Here is a 25780-nt window from a genome sequence, read left to right as displayed (position 1 = left end):
ATCCATGTTTTACACTTGTGGTAGTTTTGAGGAAGGATTTAAATAAGGACATTTTCTTATCCATTGAGTCTGACTTGATGTTAAACTATAGGAAGAGAAAGAAGTTTAGTACTTCATGCAAAATCACAGAATAATATTGTAGTAACAGTGGATTTTTGTATATACACCAATACAAAGAAATATCGTAGAAGCATTAACTCAAAATTGACCTTGGTACCTTCTAGGACAGTACATCTCAAAGAGTCAAAATAGCAGTGTTTTGTTTTTCGTTGCCAATTCGTTGAGGACTGGTGCATTTGAAAAATACAGTAAAAATGATGCAGCCACATCAGATGGCTCTAAGAGTTCCTAAATGCTTATTCTCACCTTTGGTGGACATCTTGCCATGGACAGGCAGCTGTCCCAGGCCACACTTGGAGTCTCAGTCTTCTGGTTTTCCCACGAGGACAGAGGGCCCAGAACTGGACACAGGTCCTAGTGCACAGCAGTCGTGTAGTCGTGTGACCTCGAGCAAGCCACTCCACCTGGATCAGGGTCTCCACGTATATAATGGAATAATAGTCCTGTCTTGCCCAGTAGCTCTTGGAGATTCAATCAGACTCATGGAAAGCCTTGGTACGTGGTAACGCATGTTTAAATATTAGGTGTCATTATATGCTGTTTCACTTTGAATTCAGGAAGGAGACTATATATAGCTTTTTTTTTTTTCAGTGTTGACGATTAAAAAGCTCCAGCTTTGGCGATCCAGGGGTTCCCTTTTTGCAGGAAAAGACAGTTCTGCTTTCTATCTTCCCACAGAGCTGGAGGGGTGGGAGCCAAAGGAAGGTCCCCAGGTGCCTCATCCCCAAGGAGTTGGTGTGCAAGTTGGTGTGGCTTGAAGTCTGGGATCTGCCTACAGGGTTTCCCTAGAGGGCAGCCCGCAGAACGAGGTAGAGTTGAGGAGTCTGTCCAGTGTGCAGAAGAGGAGAGAAGCGACCCTGGCCGTGTGCAGTAGTCCACCCACACGCAGGGCCTTTGAGAGAGAGGAAGTCGGAGTGGCAGGTGCAGGGCTGTGAAAGGCAGGAAACCAGGAGGCAGAAAGCAGAATGGAAGGAAGAAGCGGTGGCGGAGGGCAGCCTGTGTTCCTAGAGCTCAAGGAAGCATTTGATCAAACGCTCAACACGTGTGATTTTCAGGCCGCTTGTGTGTTTTGGAAACAAGTATGTGACTGGGCACATCGGCATCCAAGATTCAAATGAGTGAATGTCCCATGGACATAATTAAAGATAAAGGGCTTGTACTAAACACTGGACAGCTGTTAGGCATAGCTTTTCCAGGCATTTCTTTGCTAGTTTTTTTTTTTTTTTTTTTTTTTTTTTTTTTTTTTTTGGTGATTGGGTGGGGGAAGGATTGGAGTGTATGTACCCCAGTTTTATCTTGTTGAATCCGGCTTTATTATAGCTTTATCCTCAGCGCTGGCTCTGTTTCAGCATCCCCATAGGCATGGAAGATGCTGGCTTCAACAGTTTGTTGTAAAAAACAAAAAAGCAAAGTTAATGTCCTAGGAATCTTTTGGGGGATCTTTGAAAACTAAATATAAATCTATTAGGAAAAGTAGTTAATTATATGTTTTTTGAGAATCATTGTCTTGATCCTGAAAGATTATTTCACACTTTATTTGACGTTAATGGAAATTCTTCGTGTCTGATTTATTTGTTCAGAGTCATTAGCCTCGTGAGAACTATTCTTGGGGCCTTTATTTCACAGTATTTGCATGAGCATTGTTTTTTATCTTTGAAAAATGGGTAATGTTATGAAAAGGAATATGTGTTAGCCTCTAAACATACAAGCCTTATATCAAAATAGTCTGACAGTTTATTTATACAAAACATGCTGACAAAATTCTAATCAAATTAGAATTTTAAGCCTTGTTGTTGTTTCACTCTCCAAGTCCTTATAAACCAGAAGCCCTCATTTTTTTAGAGTAACACTGTTCAATAGGAATAGAATGTGAGCCCCATGTCTAATTTAGGTTTTCCAGTAGCCACATTTAAAAGCGTAAAAAAAAATTGTTCTTTTGGGAAAGCAGTTTTAGCTTTTTTTTTTTTTTTTTACTATATCCAAAATGTTATCGTTTCAACCTGTAATAAATTTCAGAATGATTAATGAGATACTTTGCATTATTTTTTTCATACTAGGTTTTTGAAATCTGGTGTGTAATTATCTCTAGAGCACAACTCAGTTTGCACCAGTTGAGCACCCTGTTTGGCTTTTATTCTCTAACTCAGAGATCGGTAAACTTTTTCTGTAACTGGCAAGATAGTAAGTATTTTAGGCTTTGCTATTGTATTGTGGAAGTGGTCACAGACAATGTCTGGCTGTGTTCCAATAAAACTTTATTTACAAAAACAGGTGGCGGGCCGGATATGGCTGGCAGGCTGCGGTTTACAAGCCCTCACTCTAATTAAATGTATCATCTCGTGTGGGTTTTAATGCTCAGAAGCTGATTTCTATTTTGGGCTGCTACCAAGATAGCTATTGTGATGAAATTCATTCAGAAATATTCAGGAAATATGTACCAGGAAGTATACTCCATTGTTAAGTAATGAATACGTTGGAACTGCAGGAACTCCCCGTTCCTGAATTTGCACCTTTCAGGAAGAGCAGCATAGCTAGTGGTGCTTAGTGCTGGCTTGGCTGTCACAATGCCTGGATTTGAAGCTCGGCTGTGTTAGTTAAGCATGAGCCTTGTGACCCCAGACAGTTAATTAACCACCCTGCACTTCAGGGTATGCATCTGTAGAATGGGGATGACAATAATGTCTACCTCATAGAGTTGCTAAAATTAAATGAAAGATAACACAGTAAGCCCTTGGTACATGTTAGCTTTCGTTATTTTGTTATTCCTCTGTCACTAATGTTGCTGCTGGAAGTACTACTTGTACTGTTACTACTAGTGGTGTTAGTACTACTATCACCACCATCACCACCACCACCACCACCACAGAGATCCATACATACAGACCAACCTGTGTGCCAGAATGGAACCACGCTGACTTGTTATTGTCCACAGATGACCATAGTGGCCACTCATGTGGTGTCACTTTGGACGTGAACTTGTCAGTTAATGGATGTGCTCCTGCACTCTAGGGGAGATCTGGCATGATCTGCAAGGATTTAATGTTAACATACTTGAGTGGGCTGGGCATGGTGGCTTACACCTGTAATCCCAGCACTTTGGGAGGCCGAGGCGGGCAGATCACCTGAGGTCAGGAGTTTGAGACCAGCCTGGCCAACAAGGTCGTCCGTCTCTACTGAAAATACAAAAATTAGTCTGGTGTGGCAGCATGCGCTTATAATCCTAGCTACTCGGGAGGCTGAGGCAGGAGATTCGCTTGAACCCCGGAAGTGGAGGTTGCAGTGAGCCGAGATCACACCACTGTGCTCCAGCATGGGTGACAGAGTGAGACTCTGTCTCACACACACACAAAAATGCATGCTTGTTGCTCCTCTGGCCTGGTAATTGCCGTATAATATGACTCAGGTCACACGACATTCTTTGACCCTATTTAATGAAAATGCTAATGGCTGCCCTACCCACCTCACAGGGTGATAGAGCAAATTGTAGGTAAAGTACTTTGGAAATTGTAGAGTGTTATGGAAATATTAGCTGACAGCATTTCCCATACGATTGCTGTTTTAAAAATTTATATCACACATTTAATTTTATCATCATGGACTGATTTAATTCATAGAGTAGCTGTAAAGATTAAGTGGCACATGTAAAGTGCTCAGTTCAATGGTAGAAACATAGCCCCTGTTCAAGGACTGGGTAGTTGCTATTTTTATTACTTGATTTTCAATTTCAGATGTAGCATTTTGGCTGGGCACCGTGGCTTGCCCCTATAATCCCAGCATTTTGGGAGGGCGAGGTGGGCAGATCACAAGGTCAGGAGTTCGAGACCAGCCTGGCCAACATGGTGAAACCCCGTCTGTACTAGAAACACAAAAATTAGCAAAATTAGCTGGGTATGGTGGTGCATGTCTGTAATCCCAGCTACTCAGGACACTAAGGCAGGAGAATCGCTTGAACCTGGGAGACAGGTTGCAGTGTGCCAAGATCATGCTGCTGTACTCCAGCCTGGACGACAGAGGGAGACTCTGTCTCCAAAAAAAAAAAAAAAAAAAGAAGAAGGTGAAAGAACTGTATATCCTGACAGGTTAACTGTCTCTAAGTTTCTGTTAGGTAAGAAAAGCAAAATGTGGAACACTTTCATTTGCGGTTTTAAAAAAGCAATGTATGTATTTATATGCACACACATGTGAGCGTGCATATACACACACATGCATACTGTGTTTATACATGCATCGACTGTGCCTGAAGGAGGCACAGGAAACTAGTACAAGTGGTTTTCCCCAGGAGAGCTGTGAGGTTTTTATGCAGATACTTTTTGGTATATGTATGTATGTATATGTATTATATATGCACATATACACCCAGATCCTTTGCATGTATTGTGTTTTCATTTAACAACAACAGATTAGTTAGTGGGGAAAAAGAGATGGCTGTAACCTCCCAATTTCTTTTGTATCCCTTCTCATTAAACACTATACTGAAGAGTTACTTCGTTACGTCTTGCAGTGGAACCCCCATAAAAACACATTCCAGTCGTGTCATGTGAGTCATTAAAAAAAATAACTGGGTTTCAAGCTGCGTTTTGGGCATGTTCTCTAGAAACACATTGTGAGAACTACTTGGACCTTATGCTGGCTTCCTTTAGAGTCATTTGAACCAGTGTTAGGACCCTGAGATTTTCTGTGCTGTTTTCATGACAGTAAATCAAATCCAGTTGGACAGAATTGGTTTCACTTAGGTTTTCTTGCAAAATTCTCACTCCCAACAGTAAGAAACCTGGCTCCCATCATCTGCCATTAATTTATTTGTTTAATTCCAGTGTACATGTACAGTGGTATCAGAGTTGTGATGCCATACCCCTGGGGTAAACAACTTTATCAACTATAGTACAGTGCTTAAATGCAGTTCTTTTTGCTTTTAGTCTTACAGACTCTATATGTTTCCAGAGTTATTTAAGTCAGCATCTTTTCCCCCACCCTGTTTAGTAAGGTCGAGTCATTTAGATTCTCTTGTGACAATCTACATTATTTCTTGGTTTCCCCAAAGGTTTATTCCTGTGAGTTTTGACAAATGCATGATGCCATGTATCCACCATTACAGGATCACCCAGCATAGTGTCACTTCCCTAAAATTCCTCTGTGCTTTAGTTCTTCATCCTTCCCCCGATCCCTGGCAACCACTGATTGTTCTACTGTCTCTGAAGTTGTGTCTCTTTCTGGATGTCATATAATTGGAGTCAAATAGTATATAGCCATTTCAGACTGACATCTTTCACCTAGCACTATGTATGCACTTGAGGTTCCTCCTCGTCTTTTTGTGGCTTGATAGCTTTTGAATCATATTACATTGTATGGATATACCGTAGTTTCTTTGTCCGTTCACCTGTTGAAGGATGTCTTGATTGCTTCCAGTTTTTGGCAGTTAGGAACAAAGATGCTATAAACATTTCTGTGCAGATTTTTGTGTGGACATAAGTTTTTGCCTAAATGGGAAAATACATGAGAGGGCAGTTGCTGAATCGTGTGTTCAGACTGTGTTCAGCTTTTAAGAAACTGTCTTCCAAATTGACCGTACCATTTTGCATTCCTGCCAGTTCTGGGTGAGAGTTCTTGTTGCTCCACATTTTTGCCAGCATTTGATATTGTCAGTTTTCTGGATTTTAAGCATTCTAATAAGTATGTAGTGGTACTTCATTATTGTTTTAATTTTTAATTCCCCAGTGACAGGTGATACCTTTTCATATGCTTATTAGCCTATCTTCTTTGGTGAAGTGTCTCTTCAGATCTTTCGCTTATTTTAAAAATTGGATTTTCATATTGTTTAGTTTTAAGTGTTCTTTGTAAATTTTTGATACAGTCTTTCTTAGTGTGTATTTTCCAAAATTTTTCAGTCTGTTACTTGTCTTTCGTTGCCTTCACAGCATCTTTCTCAGAAGAAAAGTTTTTAATTTTAATGAAATCCTACATTTCCATTTTTTCCTCCATGGAACATGCTTTTGTCGTTGTATCAAAGTTATCCCCAAAGCCACCTAGATTATTTCCTATGTTATCGTCTAGGAGTTTCGTAGTTTTGTGATTTACATTGCATACATAGGTCTATGATTTACTTAATTCTTGTGAAGGTTGTAATGTCTGCATCTAGATTATATCTTTGCATATTGATGTCCAATTATTTTAGCACCATTTGTTAGAAAGACTGTCCATTCTGTAATTGCCTTTGCACGTTTCTCAAAAATCAGTTAATTATTGTTGTGTAGGTCGACGTACTTTTTTTTTTTTTTTTTTTTTTGAGACAGAGTCTCGCTTAGTCGCCCAGGCTGGAGTGCAGTGGCGCGATCTCGGCTCACTGCAAGCTCCGCCTCCCGGGTTCACGCCATTCTCCTGCCTCAGCCTCCCGAGTAGCTGGGACCACAGGCGCCCGCCGCCTCGCCCGGCTAATTTTTTGCATTTTTAGTAGAGACGGGGTTTCACAGTGTTAGCCAGGATGGTCTCGATCTCCTGACCTTGTGATCCGCCCGCCTCGGCCTCCCAAAGTGCTGGGATTACAGGCGTGAGCCACCGCGCCCGGCCGGTCGACGTACTTTTTAAAAAGCAAAAATCATTCTCATTTCTCAAAAATCTGCAAGAGAGGCAAAACCTATTTAATGTTAGTTAAACAAATATATTAGAAACAGCTGTAAACAGAACCACAATTTTGTTCATGCAAATACACCAGCATAAGTGAGAGCGTGTCTGATAACGTAGGGTCCCACGCCAGGCAATGTAGTAAACTGAGACATTCATAGAATTCAGGCTGTCCCCTGAGATAATGTATAATTTAATGGGGAGTTCACGTGGACATGCTTACCCTGGAAAAGAGCGTGACCAGGGGTCACATCCTCATGCAAGCACATCGTGTGCTGGGGACCCAGGGGTGAGGAACATCATGGATGGCACCTGTGGGATGCATCAGAACAGTTTTATGGAGGAGGGAGCATTCGAGAGACACCTAAAAGATCCATCAGGCTCAACAGATGGTACATTTCAGGTGGAGAGGCCAGTTTCAGCTGAGGTGAAGACAGGAAGTGAGCATTTTAGTCAAGAAACAACTAGAATGATCCATAGTCGGACTAAACGGTAGGATTTGTGTAGGGGTGTATTGACTGGGAAGGTAAATTGGAGCCACACCGTGAGGACCTCGAATGGGAAATGGAAGGCCTTTGTCTTAAAGTGGCATATGCTGGCTGTGTGTGAACAGGGCTGTGATACAGTCAGAGCTGTGCCTTGGAAAGATTGACATGTATGTGTGCATGTTATTTCTGTTCCAATGTTTCCTTTCCCATGAGGTAGTTGAGGTTTGTGTGGGTCCGAGGTAAGCGCCTGCAGCTGTAACAGAATGTGAGTGTCCTTGCTCAGGGTGACAGCTGTACTTAGTCTCAGCGGATATGTGGGTTGAAGGTTGTACTTGGTGAGTGAGAAATGTGCAGGCCCTACAGTCTGACTCCAGGACTGACTCAGCTCGCTCACCACTCAGGCCCTGCTTATTACCTTCCTGTTCCTCACCTGGTGGGTTTGCCTCTTCTCTAGGGGAAATTAGTTTCTGCCTCTTTTCTCAAAATGTGAAAATTAGCAAGTAGCAACCACTGTGTAAAGTGTTTAACAGGCCCTGAGTGAAATGACTGATGTAAGTACAGAGGACTTTTGTCTCCAGTTGAATTCACTTTTATTTACCTTCTGTGCAAGGTCAGGAAAGTTATATTGCTGCTTTAGTAACGATGCTTTTGAACATTGTTCAAAGCATGATAAACTTCTTATCTGAGAATATTTATTCACCACTCTTTGAGAGTTTATTGTAGCAAAGAAAGCAAATAGACTGAGATTCCTTGCAGAGTTCTTTGTGAATCAGCAAGAGGAGGGGATGGGAGTCTTGTGGTGAGGCTTTCTTAGTAGTTGCAGGACTGGGAATGATACTTTGTTATGTAGCATAATTGTCTTTGGGTAATTCTTTAACTTCTTAAAGTTGAAGAGGGGTTATCAGAAGATAAAGTTGTTTGTGTTTAAAGTTAAATGGGGTAGAGGTATATCCCATATGGAAATGCAAATACAAATATACCTAATATTTTAAATCCTCTCTGTAGCAGTGCCTCTTGCCCACACATACAGTATTCACTTATCTAAAGAATCATGTAATGGCTTTTCTTATTACATAATTAACATATTTTATGTTTCTTAAGATAGTGGCAGACTAATCCTCCATAATATGAACTGTGCACTGAGTCCCTCAGTTGCAGACCAAATATGTATGTGAAGTTTAAAGTATTTCATTTAAAGTAGGTCAGGTGCCATTAAAAAATACAATGTGGAGGCTGGGCGCGGTGGATCACACCTGTAATCCCAGCAATTTGGGAGGCAGAGACGGGCGGATCACGAGATCAGGAGATGGAGACCATCCTGGCTAACATGGTGAAACCCCGTCTCTACTAAAAATACAAAAACTTAGCCGGGCGTGGTGGCAGGCGCCTGTATTCCCACCTCCTTGGGAGGCTGAGGCAAGAGAATCACTTGAACCTGGGAGGCGGAGGTCACAGTGAGCCAAGATTGCGCCAGTGCATTCCAGCCTGGGCGACACAGCAAGACTCCGTCTCAAAAACTAATATAATATAATATAATATGGAAAAGTAGAACTCTAAATTTTGAAAGCAGTACCACTCACTTTGAGAAATAGTCTAGCAATGTGGAGGTTTTTTAGGTTTTACAAGACATAAAGTCTTCAAAAAAATTTTTTTAAATAAGCTCCCAAGTTAAGGCAGTAAAGGCAATTGACGTATTGTTGGTGTGATGCTCAGCTCCTTTGTTTGGCTTTCTGGGGCTGCTCGTCAGGTCTCTGAGGATCTCCTGTGTTGCCAGATCTCGGCCTCTCTACCATTTTGCATCCTAAGCAGATCTGATCTGGAGAGGGCCTGCATTTGTCAGGGCAGAGCAGGGACTGGGTTTGCTCCCGGACATCCCATACCATTAGTTGTTTGTGTGAGTGCTTAGTCTATGGGAGGCTTCTAATACATACATACACATTTATTTATTTATTTATTTATTTATTTAGAGACAGTTTCGCTCCTGTTGCCCAGGCTGGAGTGCAATGGTGCGATCTTGGCCCACTGCAACCTCTGCCTCCTGGGTTCAGGTTATTCTTCTGCCTCAGCTTCCCGAGTATCTGGGGTGACAGGCATGCACCGCCACGCCCAGCTAATTTTTATATTTTTAGTGGGGATGGGGTTTCTCCGGGCTGGTCAGGCTAGTCTTGAACTCCTGGCCTCTGGTGATCCACCCACCTCGTTCTCCCAAAGTGCTGGGATTATAGGCGTGAGCCACCGTGCCTGGCCGTAATAAACATTTTTAGTTGATTGAAATAATCATTTACATTTACATAATCTCCAAGACATTATGATCACATGAAAGTTTTAGACTTTGAATACATTCTCTCCAAAAACAGATAGGAAAGGATCCACTCTAGAAATAAATTATAACATGTTCAGAAGCACCCAACGAGTTGTCACATTGTATTTTGATATTTGTTATTAAAGCAGAAGCAGTCGTTATTAAATACGTTGTCAAATGCAGGGCATGATCCTCGGGATACAGTGCCACATGTTCCCAGTGTGTCCCTTGTCCACTGTGGTGTGTCATCTCGTGCTCAGACGCCTGCCCTTAGCAGGCATCCAAGGAGGGGTTAAGAGATGCAAATAGAGTTAAATCCCCCGTGGGTCAATAAACAGTTGAATTATTTGTCAGCCATCAGAGGTTGATACGTGAAGTAAGGATATGGTCAGCTGTTGTCTGTGTTTATGGGAGTAACCAGAGGTGGATTTGCTCAGTTTGCAATTTGATTTTCTAAAAGCCCTTCTTTATTCACTAGTTGCTTCCATATGCAGATGTTTGGCTGAACTCACAATGTAGCAAACTGATTTCTTATCAATGTGGTCGTGGCCCTTAAAATTGTGATCTTGAAGTCACCTGTATTAGACCAAGTCAGTACCTGACAAGTTGATCTCTAAGAATGTTCCTTGTGCTTAAATCTCCAGAGAATGTCTGTGTTTCCAGAAGACTGATTGCTGCTGGGAATGATACCGTATAGACCACATTCTCTGCCTAGGTTCCACTTAATCTTTTCCCTAAAGAAGTTTTCACTCCTTTCAGAATTATATCCCATGGAAATATATCCCAGTTTTATAATGTGCCAGTAGGTTTGATGCATACAAGTTTGATTTACCTGCTAGTTTTCAGGAACACAAAGCTCTTTGAGACTTTTTAACTTCTTGGTTTAAGCAAATGTTAAAACCAGTTTGAGGCCGCGTAGGGTGGCTCAAGCCTGTAATCCCGGCACTTTGGGAGGCTGAGGTGCGTCGATCACCTGAGGTCAGGAGTTCAAGACCAGTCTGGCCAACATAGGAAAACCCCATCTCTACTGAAAATACAAAATTAGCCAGGTGTGGTGACACACGCCTGTAATCCCAGCTACCCACTTGGGAGACTCAGGCAGGAGAATTGCTTGACCCTGAGAGGCAGAAGTTACAGTGGGCCAAGATCGCACCACTGCACTCCAGCCTGGGTGACAAGAGTGAGACTTCATCTCAAAAAAAATAACCGGTTTGAACAAGTCATTTTGCCTTCCTTATTTCCAGTCTCCTCATCTACAAAATGGCTTTTCCCTAAAATCCTGTCTGGCTCTGGAAAAACCCATGGCCCCTGTGTGACACGCTGGATTCCTACCACCCCCAGCCACCCCTTCCTGGGTTCTTCTCAGGATGCCTTGGTTGGTTTTTGTGAGATTCTCAAATGCTGAAAAACATTAGAACTTTAACGGTCCACGGGTAATAAACTCACTGTATTTTCTTTCATTAAATAAGCACAGATTGAATGTCCCCTTACCATCGGCAAATGGCTGTTTCCAAATCCGCTGTCATACTTCTTATTGTCATGCACTGTTCATGAAATTATGGAAGGCTCGGTAATGTTCAGCGCAATTGGATTCGTTGATGCATAAATAAATGCATGTCTGTCTTCATTAGGAAGCACCCTCCCTGTTCTTGGTGTCCCTGTTTGTCAGCACCTCTGTTGTCCTTTATCTAAATTTTAAGCTGCAGGAGGTAAGGTTTGCCTGTAATTGATTTTTGTAGAGGGTTTAGCGTGCCCCGTTATTAATCATTGTTAATCATGTAGACATTCTGAAATCGTATTTTTCAGATTGTATGGAAATAAGTATTTCTAATTATTCTTGGTAGGATTAAATTATCCAAAGTATACATTAAAACTACATAGATTTCATCATGTCTCCAGAATGCAGACTTTCTCTTCCATCCATTTCTTGTCTATTTTAAATGCCTCAGTGTTACACTGGTACTTAATGTACTTTTTTTTTTCGAGATGGAGCGTCGCTCTGTTGCCCAGGCTGGGTTGCAGTGGCACGATCTTGGCTCACTGTAACCTCCACCTCCTGGGTTCAAGCAGTTCTCCTGCCTCAGCCTCCCAAGTAGCTGGGACTACAGGCGCACGCCACCACGCTCGGCTGATTTTTGTATTTTTCGTAGAGACAGGGTTTCACCATATTGGTCAGGCTGGTCTTGAACTGCTGACCTCAGGCGATCCACCTACCTCGGCCTCCCAAAGTACTGGGATTACAAGCATGAGCCACCACGCCTGGCCTTAATGTACTTAACAAAAATTTTTAACAGCTTTTTTGAGATACGGTTCTTATGTCATGTAATTGCCTTGTTTAAAATGTGCAATTCCGTGAGTTTTAAAATTTTTTACAGCTATGTGCAGCCATCACCAGAGTCAATTTTAGAACATTCTCATCACCTCAAAAAGAAACCCCCAGGCTGGGTGCGGTGGCTCATGCCTGTAATCCCAGCACTTTGGGAGGTGGAGGCAGGCGGATTACTTGAGGTTGGGAGTTCGAGACCAGCCTGACTAACATGGAGAAACCTCATCTCTACTAAAAATACAAAATTAGCCAGGTGTGGTGACACATGCCTGTAATCCCAGCTACTCAGGAGGGTGAGGCAGGAGAATGGCTTGAAACCAGAAGGCAGAGGTTGTGGTGAGCCGAGATTGCACCGTTGCATTCCAGCCTGGGCAACAAGAGCGAAACTCCGTCTCAGAAAAAACCAAAAACCAAACAAAACAAAAAAAACCTCGCCTTTTAGTCACCCAGTTTCCTGTGTCCCTGTCCCCATGCAACTACCAGAATCAACTTCCTGTTTGTATAGGTTTCCCTGTTTCAGACATCGTCTGTATGAATGGAATCATGTAATGTGTGTGTTTTGTAACTGTGACTGGTTTTTCCCTTAGCATAATGTCGTCAAGGCTCATCCATCTTGTTGTATGTGTCAAGACTTCATTCCCTTGTATGGCAGGTTAATGTTGCATTGATATGTGCATTTTATATACACGATAATGATATATGCCAAATCTGTTTTCTCCATTCATTGGCTCCTGGACATAGGGCAGGCTGTTTCCACTTAAAAGTCGTCCCCCTACCCCGCATGCAGCATCTACTCAGCCTTTCCTATTTCACCCTGTTCCATGCGGGACCTCCACAACCCTCTATCTGCTTGTTTCTGTAAAAAATGCTATTTTGAGGCCGGGCGTGGTGGCTCACGCCTGTAATCCTAGCACTTTGGGAGGCCGAGGCAGGTGGATCACAAGGTTAGGAGATCGAGACCATCCTGGCTAACACGGTGAAACCCCGTCTCTACTAAAAATACAAAAAGAAAATGAGCTGGGCGTGGTGGCGGGCGCCTGTAGTCCCAGCTACTCGGGAGGCTGAGGCAGGAGAATGGCGTGAACCCGGGAGGCGGAGCTTGCAGTGATCAGAGATCTCACCACTGCACTCCAGCCTGGGCGACAGAGCGAGACTCTGTCTCAAAAAAAAAATGTTACTTTAAAATTTCTTCAAAGATAAAATCCTACAGAAAATTTCCCATGACGAATGTGACTGTTTCCTTCTTTTAGTGCAGTCTTTTTTCTTCCCTGTTTTTTCTGAGCTGGATCCCTCCTACCTGCAACCGCCACTCAGTAACAACCTAGCTTGTGTCTATTTCTCTTCGTCATTGTGCAAACATCATAGAGTGCACTCCCACAAACCTAGATGGGGTAGCCTACGACACTCCTAGCAATATGGTGTGGCCCATTGTTTCTAGGCTGCAATCCTGTACAGCATGTTACTGTACAAGACTATGGGCAGCTGTACCACAGCATTAAGTATCTGTATCTAAACATACCTACACATAGAAAAGGCACAATAAAAATACGGTGTTACAGTCTGGGTGTGGTGGCTCACGCCTGTAATCCCAGCACTTTGGGAGGCTGAGGTGGGCAGATCTCCTGAGGTCAGAAGTTCGAGACTAACCTGGCCAACATGGTGAAACCCCATCTTTATGAAAAATACCGAAACTTGCCAGGTGTGGTGGTGGACACCTTTAAGCTGAGCCACTTGGGAGGCTGAAGCATGAGAATTGCTTGGACCCGGGAGGCAGAGGTTGCAGTGAGCTGAGATCGTACCACTGAACTCCAGGCTGTGACAGAGTGAGACCCTGTCTCAAAAAATAAATAAATAAATAAATACAGCATTTCAGTCTTATGGCACCATTGCCGTATCTGTAGTCTGTTGTTGACTGAAACATCATTATGCGGTACATGACTACATTTAGATGCATATATATAGCTAGAGCAGGGATTTTTGGAGAGGAGTGGTCTTTATTTTTTTTTTTTAAGAAAGATTCTTGGGCCGGGCGCGGTGGCTCAAGCCTGTAATCCCAGCACTTTGGGAGGCCGAGACGGGCGGATCACGAGGTCAGGAGATCGAGACCATCCTGGCTAACACAGTGAAACCCCGTCTCTACTAAAAAATACAAAAAAAAAAACTAGCCGGGCGAGGTGGCGGGCGCCTGTAGTCCCAGCTACTCGGGAGGCTGAGGCAGGAGAATGGCGTAAACCCGGGAGGTGGGGCTTGCGGTGAGCTGAGATCCGGCCACTGTACTCCAGCCTGGGCGACACAGCGAGACTCCGTCTCAAAAAAAAAAAAAAAGAAAGATTCTTTCTAGCTTGTTTTTTCACTCAATAATACCTTATGAATGACCCTAGATTCAGTAGGTATGTCTTGAATTTGATCTTTTTTTTTGTCCAATTGCCCTATTTTGTTCTTTTAAAAATTTTTTTAAATTTATTTTTGTCGTGTACTGATGGGGTGGGGTGTATGAGGTATTTTGATACAGGCATATGATGCATAGTAATCACATCAGGGTAAATGGGGTATCTACCCTCTCAAGCATTTATCCTTTGTGTTACAAACAATCCAGCTATACTTTTAGTTATTTTGAAATATACAATTAAATTATTATTGGCTGTAGTCACCCTGTTGTGCCATCAGATACTAAATATTCATTCTTTCTAACTATTTTTTGTACCCAGTAACCATCGCCACTCCCCACTACAATTTTTTTTCTTTTGAGACGGAGTCTCGCTCTGTCGCCCAGGCTGGAGTGCAGTGGTGTGATCTCGGCTCACTGCAAGCTCCGCCTCCTGGGTTCACACCATTCTCCCGCCTCAGCCTCCTGAGTAGCTGGGACTACAGGCGCCCACCAACCATGCCCAGCTAATTTTGTTTTTGTAGTTTTAGTAGAGATGGAGTTTCACCGTGTTAGCCAGGATGGTCTCAATCTCCTGCGTTTGGTCTTTTTTTTTTTTTTGAGACGGAGTCTCACTCTGTCGCCCAGGCTGGAGTGCAGTGGTGTGATCTCGGCTCACTGCAAGCTCCGCCTCCCGGGTTCACGCCATTCTCCTGCCTCAGCCTCCTGAGTAGCTGGGACTACAGGCGCCCGCCACCATACCCGGCTAATTTTTTTGTATTTTTAGTAGAGATGTGGTTTCACCATGTTAGCCAGGATGGTCTCGATCTCCTGACCTTGTGATCCGCCCATCTCGGCCTCCCAAAGTACTGGGATTACAGGTGTGAGCCACCACGGCTGGCCGGTCTTATTTTTTTAATGGCTGCATGACCTTTTTGCAACGTGCGTGGTATCAGAATATACCCGCCGCCGCCCGTTTGGGGATAGTCTTGCTCCTAGTGTTGTTGCTGCCACCAAGGGGATCCTTACACAGCACAGGTCTGACCCTGTTTGTCTCTACTGCGAGCCTCCAGTGACTCCTTGTGACTCCTCCTTATCTTGAATACAAGAACCATGCATCCATCTTCCACCCAGGTCCTTCCCGCCTCCCTCTGTTCCATCCCATCCTGTTGACTGAACCTGCCAGGTTCCTCTTGGCTTTTCTTCCTATTTTTTTTTTTTTTTTTTCCTGCGGAGAATGCCCCTTCCCTCCAGCATTTTAAGATTCCAAGCTCTAGTTCAAATCTGTGCACTTCCCATGCCCCCTCAGTATTTTTCTCTCTCCTATATTCTCAAGGAACTTAATTTTAATCTTTATAGTCTGATGTTAGGCTTTCCGCTACATAAGTACTGATGTACCTGTCCACCCTCCTAAATTGCAGGGTCCTTAGAAACAAAACACGGCTTCCACCTTTTTAAAAAAAAAATCTTCCCCGATCATGAATTACAAAACCTTGCACATAGTAGGTGTTCAGTAAATATTCAGTAAACGGATCAGGTGACTGTAATTGCCCTGGGTTAGAGGCTGTTTCTTCCAAACTCCAACCTATTTGTTGCCATCAAGACTTCCCTGTTGGTACACTGCAGGCAGTCTTTCTGGGAGTGAGCCCAGGTTCTGGAAAACTAGTTACCAGTGGAGACAGCGTAATAGCGAAGTTTTGAAAGGCGAAATGCCTTTAAGTTGTGCCTTGTCCAGCCTCCAGCTGTGTCGTCTTCGAACATTGAATTCACCAGAAAAGGAAATTGCAGCTGAAAAGAGAACCACCAGTGGAAATCCAGGTCTACCCGCCTCGTGATGGCAGGGTGGGTTGCCTAGGGCGACAATCAGCCTATAGATGCCCCTCCCCTGGTTAAGTTACTGGGAAGGGGCAGAGTCACTCTCAATGGGAGCCTGGAACTCGCAACAGCTCCTGGCTCCCTCCCTCCCCTCCCCGGGCTGTGTCAAATCCTACAACCACACCACACTAATTAGCCCGAGAATGGAAGGGGTTGTCATGGCGACTGGGCACTTTTTAAAGCGCAGGAATGGTGTTCATTATTGTTCCGTGTCTTTAGCTGTGGGGAAAGGTCAGTGTGGCCGTTGTTTTCCATACGAATTTTGGTCCAAGAGCCAAACTGAAGGTGCAATGCCCCTCGGAGAGGCAGGAAGATGGTGAGTGTGGGTGAACTTTTTGGATGGGGAGGCCCTTTTGGTGTAATATCTTCAGTTTTAATAACTCGAGTGCCGGACTGGGGAATTGTACGGACTTTGTTCAGTAGAGACTGGGAGAAAAGAGGGGGTCGGGAACAGTGAAAGCCTGAGATAGAGATATTTTGGATGAAAGTCTTTTGAGCCTCAAGTGATTAAATATTAAATTTAGAAGGCTTCTCTGGTAGTATAAATTTAACAAAGTTGAGTAAGTCTGATACTTGATTCGATGTTCCTTTTATATTTGCTCTGTACTAGTCTTTGGTGCTGGTTAGATTATATTCCCAAATAAATCTCACAGAAGCGTTGTAACCAAATGCCTTCAGAACAGTCAGCCACCCCCGAGCCCGCATTTTTAAATCCAGAGAGATGGCGTAAGAGTCACCAAGGGTAATTTTGTTTTCATATTTTTATGCTTTTCTTACTTTTCTATGGATAATTTAATCAAGACTAAAAACAGAGAACCACAGTTCTTTGGACGTTTGCCCTAATTTGCTGGCTGCACTTGGTTGGAATACTGCTAAGTAAAGACAATTTGACCACAGTGTTTGTAGAAGAAATTAAATGTGAGAGAAGTCAGCCCACTAGGGCTGATGGCAGCTATTCCATCAAAAGCTGTGAGGGACAGTTGCAAAGCATTCTTTACATTTATTTTTTTTTTTTGCCAATTTTGAAAGCTTGTGGAATAATATGGCTTTATGTCTAATTTTGTGTTAATGACTGCATTGTTAAAGGTCACAAATTAAGCCACTTTGCATTCTTGTTAAGCCACTTTGCATTCTTGTGTTTTTTACCAGTTAGGTCCTATAGCACTATTTTTTTGTCATTGTATTCACAGTTGTGTGGGATAACAACATGCAGCTTAATTAAAGGGAATGTGGGTGGGTGGACTAAAAAACCAAACCACTGTCCCCATGAGTTCCTAAATGGCCCACTTTTTTGTTTTCCCCTGAAAACCTATTGTCCTGGCCCCAGTGCCAGTTTGTTTGGCAGCTGAGCAAATAAAAGAACACATTTCAGAACATTAAGTCTTGGTCTGATTTCCTCTGTCTTTAATTTGTATGTTCTCGGGCTTACTTATTTAGTGATCAGAGTATGGAGATCTCAGTGAATAAGTATTTGACTAGAATTTGAGCAAAGTCAAACTCTTTTTTCACTCCTGTGTCTTCTCCACTGGCTAGCATGGTCGTCTCCCTTCTCCACCCCCACCCCCACCCCCACCCCACCTGCCGCAGTGTGGGTATCCGCCCCTCACCGAGTCACTGTGTTCTTAGGTAAAAAATGCCTTTGAATTCAAATTTAAAAAGTAAAATGAAGTGACATTTGTATGACACTTTAGATTCTTTGGGGAAAAAATAGATTTTAAAGTGGTGGTACCTTTATGATATTTGTGATACAGCCAGAAATGTGAACATGGATATTAATATAAAGGAATTACTGATATCTTTAAAGATATGATAATAGTGTTATATTAACACATGACATATAGTAGAATCTTTGCAAATGAGATGATGTGAAGCTTGGGATTTTCTTTTCTTTTTTTTTTTTCTTTTTTTCTTTTCTTTTTTTTTTTTCTTTGAGACAACTCTGTCGCCAGGCTGGAGTGCAGTGGCACCATCTCAGCTCACTGCAACCTCTGCCTCCTGGGTTCAAGTGATTCTTCTGCCCCAGCCTCCCGGTAGCTGGGACTACGGGCGTGTGCCACCACGCCTGGCTAATTTTTGTATTTTTAGTAGAGACAGGGTTTCACCATACTGGCCAGGCTGGTCTCGAACTCCTGACCTCATGATTTGCCCACCTCAGCCTCCCAGAGTGCTGGGATTACAGGCATGAGCCACCGTGTCCGGCCGGGATTTTCTTAAACATAAGGGGAGGGAGGAAGTAGCTTGTGGATGGGGCAGGATTGGCAGAGGTTGATGGTTGTTAAAGCGAGGTGTTGGTTCCACTGGGGTTCCTGTGCTAGTCTGTATTTCTGTGTAGGTTCAAGACTCTTATATGTGTTTTGAAGCAGGGGTAAACCAATGATGGAGGTAGCTTTATTAAGTCTGCCTTATCTAATTCCATTTTTTCTAATGGTATCCCATCTTTTTTTGCATGGTTTAGATGCCAGACCAGTTTGACCAGGCAGTTGTGCTGAACCAGCTGCGGTACTCGGGGATGCTGGAGACTGTGAGAATCCGCAAAGCTGGGTATGCGGTCCGAAGACCCTTTCAGGACTTTTACAAAAGGCAAGAGGGAGCTGGATTGGATTCTCTTTCTTTTCAAAGGGATTGGAGAAAACAGGGAACCATCGCAGAAGGTGACCCTGTGTGTCTTTCCGTTGCAGGTATAAAGTGCTGATGAGGAATCTGGCTCTGCCTGAGGACGTCCGAGGGAAGTGCACGAGCCTGCTGCAGCTCTACGATGCCTCCAACAGCGAGTGGCAGCTGGGGAAGACGAAGGTACGATGCGGGAAAAGAGTAACTCCCACCGAATCCCCGACAGATCTCGGGGCGATGCTCACGGGATTTAGGGTTCTGTGACACTGCTACACAATTGTTCTTTCACATTAGGAGGATACTCCTGTTGTCATGCCTACCGTAACATTTTGTCTCCCGAACAGTTACTATTTTATTTGAAGTCCTTGACTTGTCAGGGATTCTGTTTCCTTAGAGAACGCATTGAAACGTCTCATCCTAATTGTTGGTGTGTGTGTATATTTGTTCAGGCAGTCAACAAATGTTGGCAGACAAGTAGCAGTGCTTTGGAAGTATGAGGCAGCCCCCAGTGTCTAAGAAACGATACCCCAGACCCTTCTAACTTTCTGTAATTCAAATATTGGCTTTTATCCCTGCAACCAGAGCAGTGACGGAGCAAAAAATCAGTAACCTGTCTGAAATCCTTTCAGTTGTCAAAAACTCAGTCCAGAAAGCGAAAAGGAAAATCTGCTTTTGAAGATGCTGTTGGGGCAGAGGCTCCTTAATCCCCTTTTCCAGATAGGAGCAGAGTAGTGGGCGGTCTGGCCTGAACATAAAAAATTAGTCATAAAATTTGTTGTATGACTTCTTTCTGGATCAGGGAACTGCCAAGAACCTCGTTGGGCTTCCACTCTCATTCCCCACCCACCTCCAGTGACTTGTCACATGGGAGAGACAGCAATGTGACTCGACACAGAAATGCAGGCAGCTGAGGACACGTGTGTCCTCGAAGAACGAATCCTCATTCCCAATCCTTCTGCCCTTACACACAGCAGTACAATGTCAGAAATATTTTAAAGCTTCCACTCGTAGTATGCTATTTTTAATTTAGGAGTTCGTTTGCTTTATAAAAAGAGGAAAGGAAAGAGGGAGAAAGCGGGGAGAGAGAGACGTATGTCTTGCGGTTTGACCAATGTGAGATTGATGACAAGTACTTAGGCATCACCTCCTGGCCATTCAGCAAGGAAAAGTCATGATGGACCTACCTCCCTGCTCTAGGGGAATGTTTTACTGGTGGGGGATTTAAGATATAAATACAAAATAGGGTAGAGATGGCATGCAGAGATAATCACATGAGCTAGCTATTGCTCTGCAATACATTACTGCAAACTTCGTGGCTTTAACAACACACATTGATCATCTCATAGTATCTAAGGGTCTGAGCTGGGTTCTCTGATCAGGGTCCCCCAGGCCTGCAGTCCCTGTATCTTGTGGCTTTGTTCCTTTCTGGACCTCAGGGCGTCTTCCAGGCTCACTTGGTCATTGGCAAAATTCATTTTCCTGTGTTTTTGTAGGACTGAAGTCCCTGTTTTCTTTCTAGTCACTGACTGGGAACCACTCACAGCTCCTAGAAGCCCCCAAAATTCCTTGCCACATGGCCCCCTCACGACATGGCAGCTCACTTCTTTCAGGCCAGCAGGATAGCCCCATGCTCCAGCTTAGGACGGAGTGCTGTATGATGTAATGTTCTCACGGAAGTGACATCCCATCACCTTTGCTGCAGTCTATGGCTAGAAGCAAGTCCCAGATTGCACTCTCACTCAGGAAGATTAAAGAGGGGTGTCACCCACTGGGAGGGTGTGCCCCCCACAGGTGATAGGTCTGTCTGCCTGGAATCTTGCTCTCCACGCCTTCTGTAGCCAACTTATCTTTAGGTCTTAGCTTGGATGTAGACTTTGAAAGGACTCCTTTTTGGACATTCCTCAGTGTACCCTACAGCTGGGGTAAGCCCCCTCCTCTGTTGTCCCAGGTCATCCTCTTCTTAGCCCTGATGTAGACTTCATATGCTGTCCTGCTGTCTTGCTGTTGGCTTCTGTGCGATCACCCAGTAGAGCACGTAGAGCCGATTGTTCATTTTACACAGTGCTGAGCTTAATCAGTGTCTAGAAGTGCTGAAAAACTGTAAGAGATGACACAGGATGTCATACATTTATTTACTTAGGAAAACTTTCTGAAGAAAATGGCTCAAGTGGATCTCTTGGCAGTGTAATATAATCTGCTCTGATTTTGTTTAATCAAAAGAAATTGCAGGCCAGGCACAGTGGCTCACGCTTGTAACTCCAGCACTTTGGGAGGCTGAGGCAGAAGGATCGCTTGAGCCCAGGAGTCTTGAGACCAGCCTGGAAAACATAGCGAGACCTTTTCTCTACTAAAATTCAGAAAAATTAGCCAGGCGTGGTGGCATGTGCCTGTAGTCCCAGCCACTCGCGTGGCTAGGGTGCAAAGATTGCTAGAACCCAGGAGGTCAAGACTGCAGTGAGCCCTGATCATGCCACTGCACTGCAGCCTGGGCCACAGAGTGAGACCTTGTCTCAAAAACAAAAAAAAAAATTGCATTCTCTATAAAGGAGTCACCTCACTGCCTTCTACAGTGGAGTGACATTAGAGACCATTAAAACTCACCCTGGCCATTAACAATCTCTTCTGGGCTCCAAGTACTAATTCAACTTCACTTCATTATGGAAATCAGGCCCAAGGCAGGCTTTGGACGTAGTGTAGCATAGGGGACACAGAAACATGGGCGTTGTCCTCAGTTTGCTATTTTGGAAGATAAGATATTCACACAGTGGATGAATTAAATCATGCAGTACAGTCTTTTTAAAGGAGCAAGAAAACAGCTTCTTCAGGAGAGAGATCCCTATGGATTGAAATGATCAAGGAAGTATTCAAGAAGAAGTTTTTAAAGAGGAGTTCAGTTTTAATCGGTGAAAAGTGGGGAGTAGAAGTTGGATGGAAGTGTATTTTTCCATAGATCCGTTAGGAAGTAAATGTAAACATCAAAGGATTTGAATTGTGCCCTCTTGATAGCTTTGATCTTGACCAGTGTTTGATTTACGTGTTGGAGAGCAGGTGTTTTGGTGTCTTGCTGTCAGAAGGTCTTTGTATTTAAAGCCTCAAACCTCTAATGAACTTCTGGTCTTCTGGTAAAGGAATGTCTGCCATACACAACAGGCGAGTGTGGCCAGTGTCGAAGGCAGCGAATTAGACGTGGCCCCACGTCTGAACTGGCTGGCTTATCTAAAACATGTTTGTTCTTGTAAGGCAAGCATTCTTACCTAGAGGACTGGGGAAGCATTACTAGGAATCGAGGCGGCCTGTCGGATGCTCCATGGCACAGCCCGTGGGGAGGAGATTGCAGTTTATTTCCCTGCTGAACAGCTGCGTTTACGGTGCCTGAGGTGAGCAGTTGGTCCCTCTCCTTCCTGGTTTTGGTTTTTCCCACTGCCTCAAGGATTCCTTAAGACTCAAGACTTTTATTTTTCTGACCCTCTGGACTTCAGTGTCAGACTTTTCTTCTTCAGTTCTATGTCAGTGAAGCCTGCGGGAGGTGTTTTTATAAAGACACTGTACTGGAATAACCCACAGGATCTTAAGCTACCTGAGAAGATAAAGGTGAAAAAGAGCCACGTGAAAGGGTTGCTGTTGGTTATTGAGTCAAGTTCAGCCAAGCAGCGCCTGAGTGGGCACTGCCCTTTGCTCAGCTGCTTTGGTGCCTGCTTTGATGCCACATTCCCAGTCAGTAGGTTGTGCCAATTTGGTCTTGGCTGAGTCCTGGGAACGTGGCAAGGTGACACAAGGGCTCACATAAACACTTTCTGTATTAGTCTGTTCTCACACTGCTAATAAAGACGTAACTGAGACTGGGTAATTTATTTAAAAAAGAGGTTTGATGGACTCACAGTTCCACATGGCTGGTGAGGCCTCATGATCATGGCCGAAGATGAAGGAAGAGTAAAGGCACATCCTACATGGCAGCAGGCAAGAGAGTGTGTGCAGCGCAACTCCCCTTTTTAAAACCATCAGATCTCGTGAGACTTACTATCATGAGGACAGCATGGGAAAGACCCACCCCCCATGATCCAATTACCTCCCACCAGGTCCCTCCCATGACACCTGGGAATTATGGGAGCTACAATTCAAGATGAGATTTGAGTGGGGACACAGCCAAACCTATCACTTTCCCTCTGTCATTGTCTAAATTCAGGGTTCATGTTCTTAATGAAACTGACAGGTCCCTAAAAGCATTTTCTCCATTTGTTTGCCCTTTAGGTTGGTGAAGGAGAATGTAAATAAAGATGCGGAAGAATAATTTAATAGGCAGGGGAAGAAAGCTGTCTTTTTAAAAAATCTTATATATTTATTTTGAGAGCTGTCTTTTTAATGGACTGAAAACTAAAGCAAGTGCTTGTCTGATTCTGATTCTAACCAAGACATTTCTTTTGACTTCCAATGGTGGAGAAGACCTTTGTTCCTTCATAAAGTTTTCCACTTGTTCGTGTCATCGCTGTGTGGCTCATGAGAACTGACACTTTTGTCTTTTGTCACCACCACCCCCTTCCCCAAGGTTTGGCTATTACTTTTCCTTTTAAGTGCTCCTAAGGGCAAAATCATTAGAGTAAGTTATGTAATACCAAACAAAAATCTCAAAGAGAAGTTGAAATACTTCCTTAAAGTCCAGTCTTGATGAAAACTGCTTTTGCTACATGGTTTTGATATGTACAGGGAATTCTGTATTTCTGAACATCTTTAACGAAGATCACATCCAACAAACTTTACAATTGTAGCTTCTGCACCAACAGAAGATATATATATATATACTCTCATATACATGAGTATGTATATGTATATGTGAGTATATATGTGTATATATATGTATGAGTGTGTGTGTATATGTGTGTGAGTATATATGTATATATGTTGCTTTTTTTGAGACAGAGTCTCACTCTGTTGCTCAGGCTGGAGTGCAGTGGCACAGTCTTGGCTCACTGCAACCTCCGCCCCCCAGGTTCAAGCTATTCTTCTGCCTCAGCCTCCCAAGTCGTTGGGATTACAGGGACCTGCCACCATGCCTGGCTGATTTTTTGTATTTTTAGTAAAGGCAGAATTTCCCCATATTGACCAGGCTGGTCTCCAACTCCTGACCTCAGGTGAACCACCTGCCTCGGCCTCCCGAAGTGCTGGGATTACTGGGGTCAGCCACTGCGCCCAGCCAACAGAATATATTAATTGTATTATAAGGAGAGGATTGTATGAAGAGCTTTCCTAGGAGAATGATGTGTGATGGAGTTTTACCCAGAGCAGGAATAGGTACGGCTGTGAGTCACAAGGTGCTAGGACTCTTTATTTGCTTTCGTGCCCAAATGTCATGGAGGACACAGAGCAGAGAACCTGGAAAAATGTGCCATTGGGAGAACATGATGCACCAGTTTAGGCCAGAATGACTCATGGAAGTATAAAGTAAAAAATTGGGGAGACACCAAAATGCATCTGTGTGGACTGTTAACAAAAAAACATGAAAATGTTTGATACTGGTTGTTTTAGGGAGTCATTCAAAATTTCTTATGCATGTATTACATCTGAAATGGCAAAATTAAAAGCTACTTTATCAAGAGAAGGTCCTGATATTTTCATATCTTCTCAAAAACTAGGAATTCTGATACAAAGTGCCAATTACCTGACACACGTGTTTGATAAGCAGAGGATGAAAGTGTCCATTCTCAGAAATAGGCAAGCAAACAGCTCCAATTTATTTAGTCCCGGGTCTGCTGTGCTTGTGATAGCCGAACTGAGATGTAGCTGAAATAATTCAGTTTTCATTTTAAACTCAGTTTTCAGAATTATGTTCTTAACGTCAATATTTTGAGTGCATTTAAGTTTTTGAAGCCAAGATACTCTGATTGTAATCACATAGCAGGCATAAAGAGAGGATTTCCACATGAAAGCAAAATAACGTTTTAGAAATTTCCTGGCTTCCCTCCCTTCCTCTTTTCCTTCCTCTGCTTTCTGTATCTCTGAATCATATTACATGGACTCAATGTGGTGACCGATGCTGGTCCATGAACTATTTGTCCCGGCCCATGATGTGTTAAGTGTTTAGAAGCTTAGATAGCAGTTTGGTAGTCCTTTTATGCCTGTTGAATCTAGTAACAATAACCATAAAAGGGACTTGTGTTTTTATGCAGCATTTTTGTTTTTCCATGTGATATATCTTTATTGGATTTTGCAAGTGTTTTAGCCCCTGACAGGGGGAATCTTTAAAAACCACTATTCTAGAAAGCATGGCCATGTGGTGGAGCAAACTTAGAGAAAAAAGCCTTAACCCCAGAAGATATCTCAGACTCAGAAATGCCTTCCTTCTGCTGGCCACGTTCTTTGCTTCTGACATGTGACTCCCTCCTGAGCAGGTCTTTCTTCGAGAATCCTTGGAACAGAAACTGGAGAAACGGAGGGAGGAGGAAGTGAGCCATGCGGCCATGGTGATTCGGGCCCATGTCTTGGGCTTCTTGGCACGGTAAGAACCCCACGCTGAGGGGAGAAGGCAGTAAGCTCCATGAGGGGGTCCTTCCTTCCCAGTGTGTTGCAGTGGAGTGGCCTGAGGTTTTCGAATTGAGGGGAGCCTCAGGTCAGGCCTCCTAAGCAGCCACTCCCGAAACCTAGCTAGCCTGACCTGGGCAGCAAGTAGGAAAGGGAGCTCTGCACTTTTTGACATCTCAGGTAGAAAGAACAGTGACATCAGGGAACTCTACTGAGATCTATTTATTTGTCTGAGACAGGGTCTCACTCTGTCTCTGAGGCTAGAGTGCAGTGGCACGATCATGACTCATTGCAGCCTTGACCTCCTGGGCTCAAGCAGTTCTCCCATCTCAGACTCCCAAGTAGTTGGGACTATAGGCACAAACCACCATGACTGGCTAATTAAAAAAAAAAAATTTTTTTTTTAGAGATGGGTCGCTCCATGTTGCCCAGGAGGGTCTCAAACTCTCAAACTCCTGGGCTCATGGGATCCTCCCGGCTGACAACGTGCTGGGATTACAGGTGTGAGCCACCGTGCCCAGCCTTCTACTGATACTTAATTTGTTTACCTACTTCCTCTGCAT

The 25780-nt window shown here is 43.6% G+C and overlaps 1 protein-coding gene across 10 annotated transcripts in view; it reads left to right on the top strand.

The window, feature by feature from the left end:
• MYO10 (myosin X) overlaps positions 1–25780 on the top strand; it is a 274170-nt gene that overhangs the window by 210049 nt on the left and 38341 nt on the right. For 9 of the 10 annotated variants that reach the window (XM_065546109.1, XM_073993164.1, XM_015451227.4 and 6 more), the window contains 3 exons: positions 18550–18674; positions 18773–18887; positions 25088–25194. In XM_065546109.1, the coding sequence (XP_065402181.1) occupies positions 18550–18674; positions 18773–18887; positions 25088–25194 (347 nt within the window). Of the gene's footprint in view, positions 1–16298; positions 16411–18549; positions 18675–18772; positions 18888–25087; positions 25195–25780 lie in introns of those variants that run through there. The other variant, XM_073993167.1, reaches the window with a different exon arrangement.

This window comes from Macaca fascicularis, chromosome 6 (genome assembly GCF_037993035.2).
Source record: "Macaca fascicularis isolate 582-1 chromosome 6, T2T-MFA8v1.1".
Classification (NCBI taxonomy): Eukaryota; Metazoa; Chordata; class Mammalia; order Primates; family Cercopithecidae; genus Macaca; species Macaca fascicularis.
Note: the sequence above shows the minus strand (reverse complement) of the source record. Positions and strands in the feature narration are given on the sequence as shown.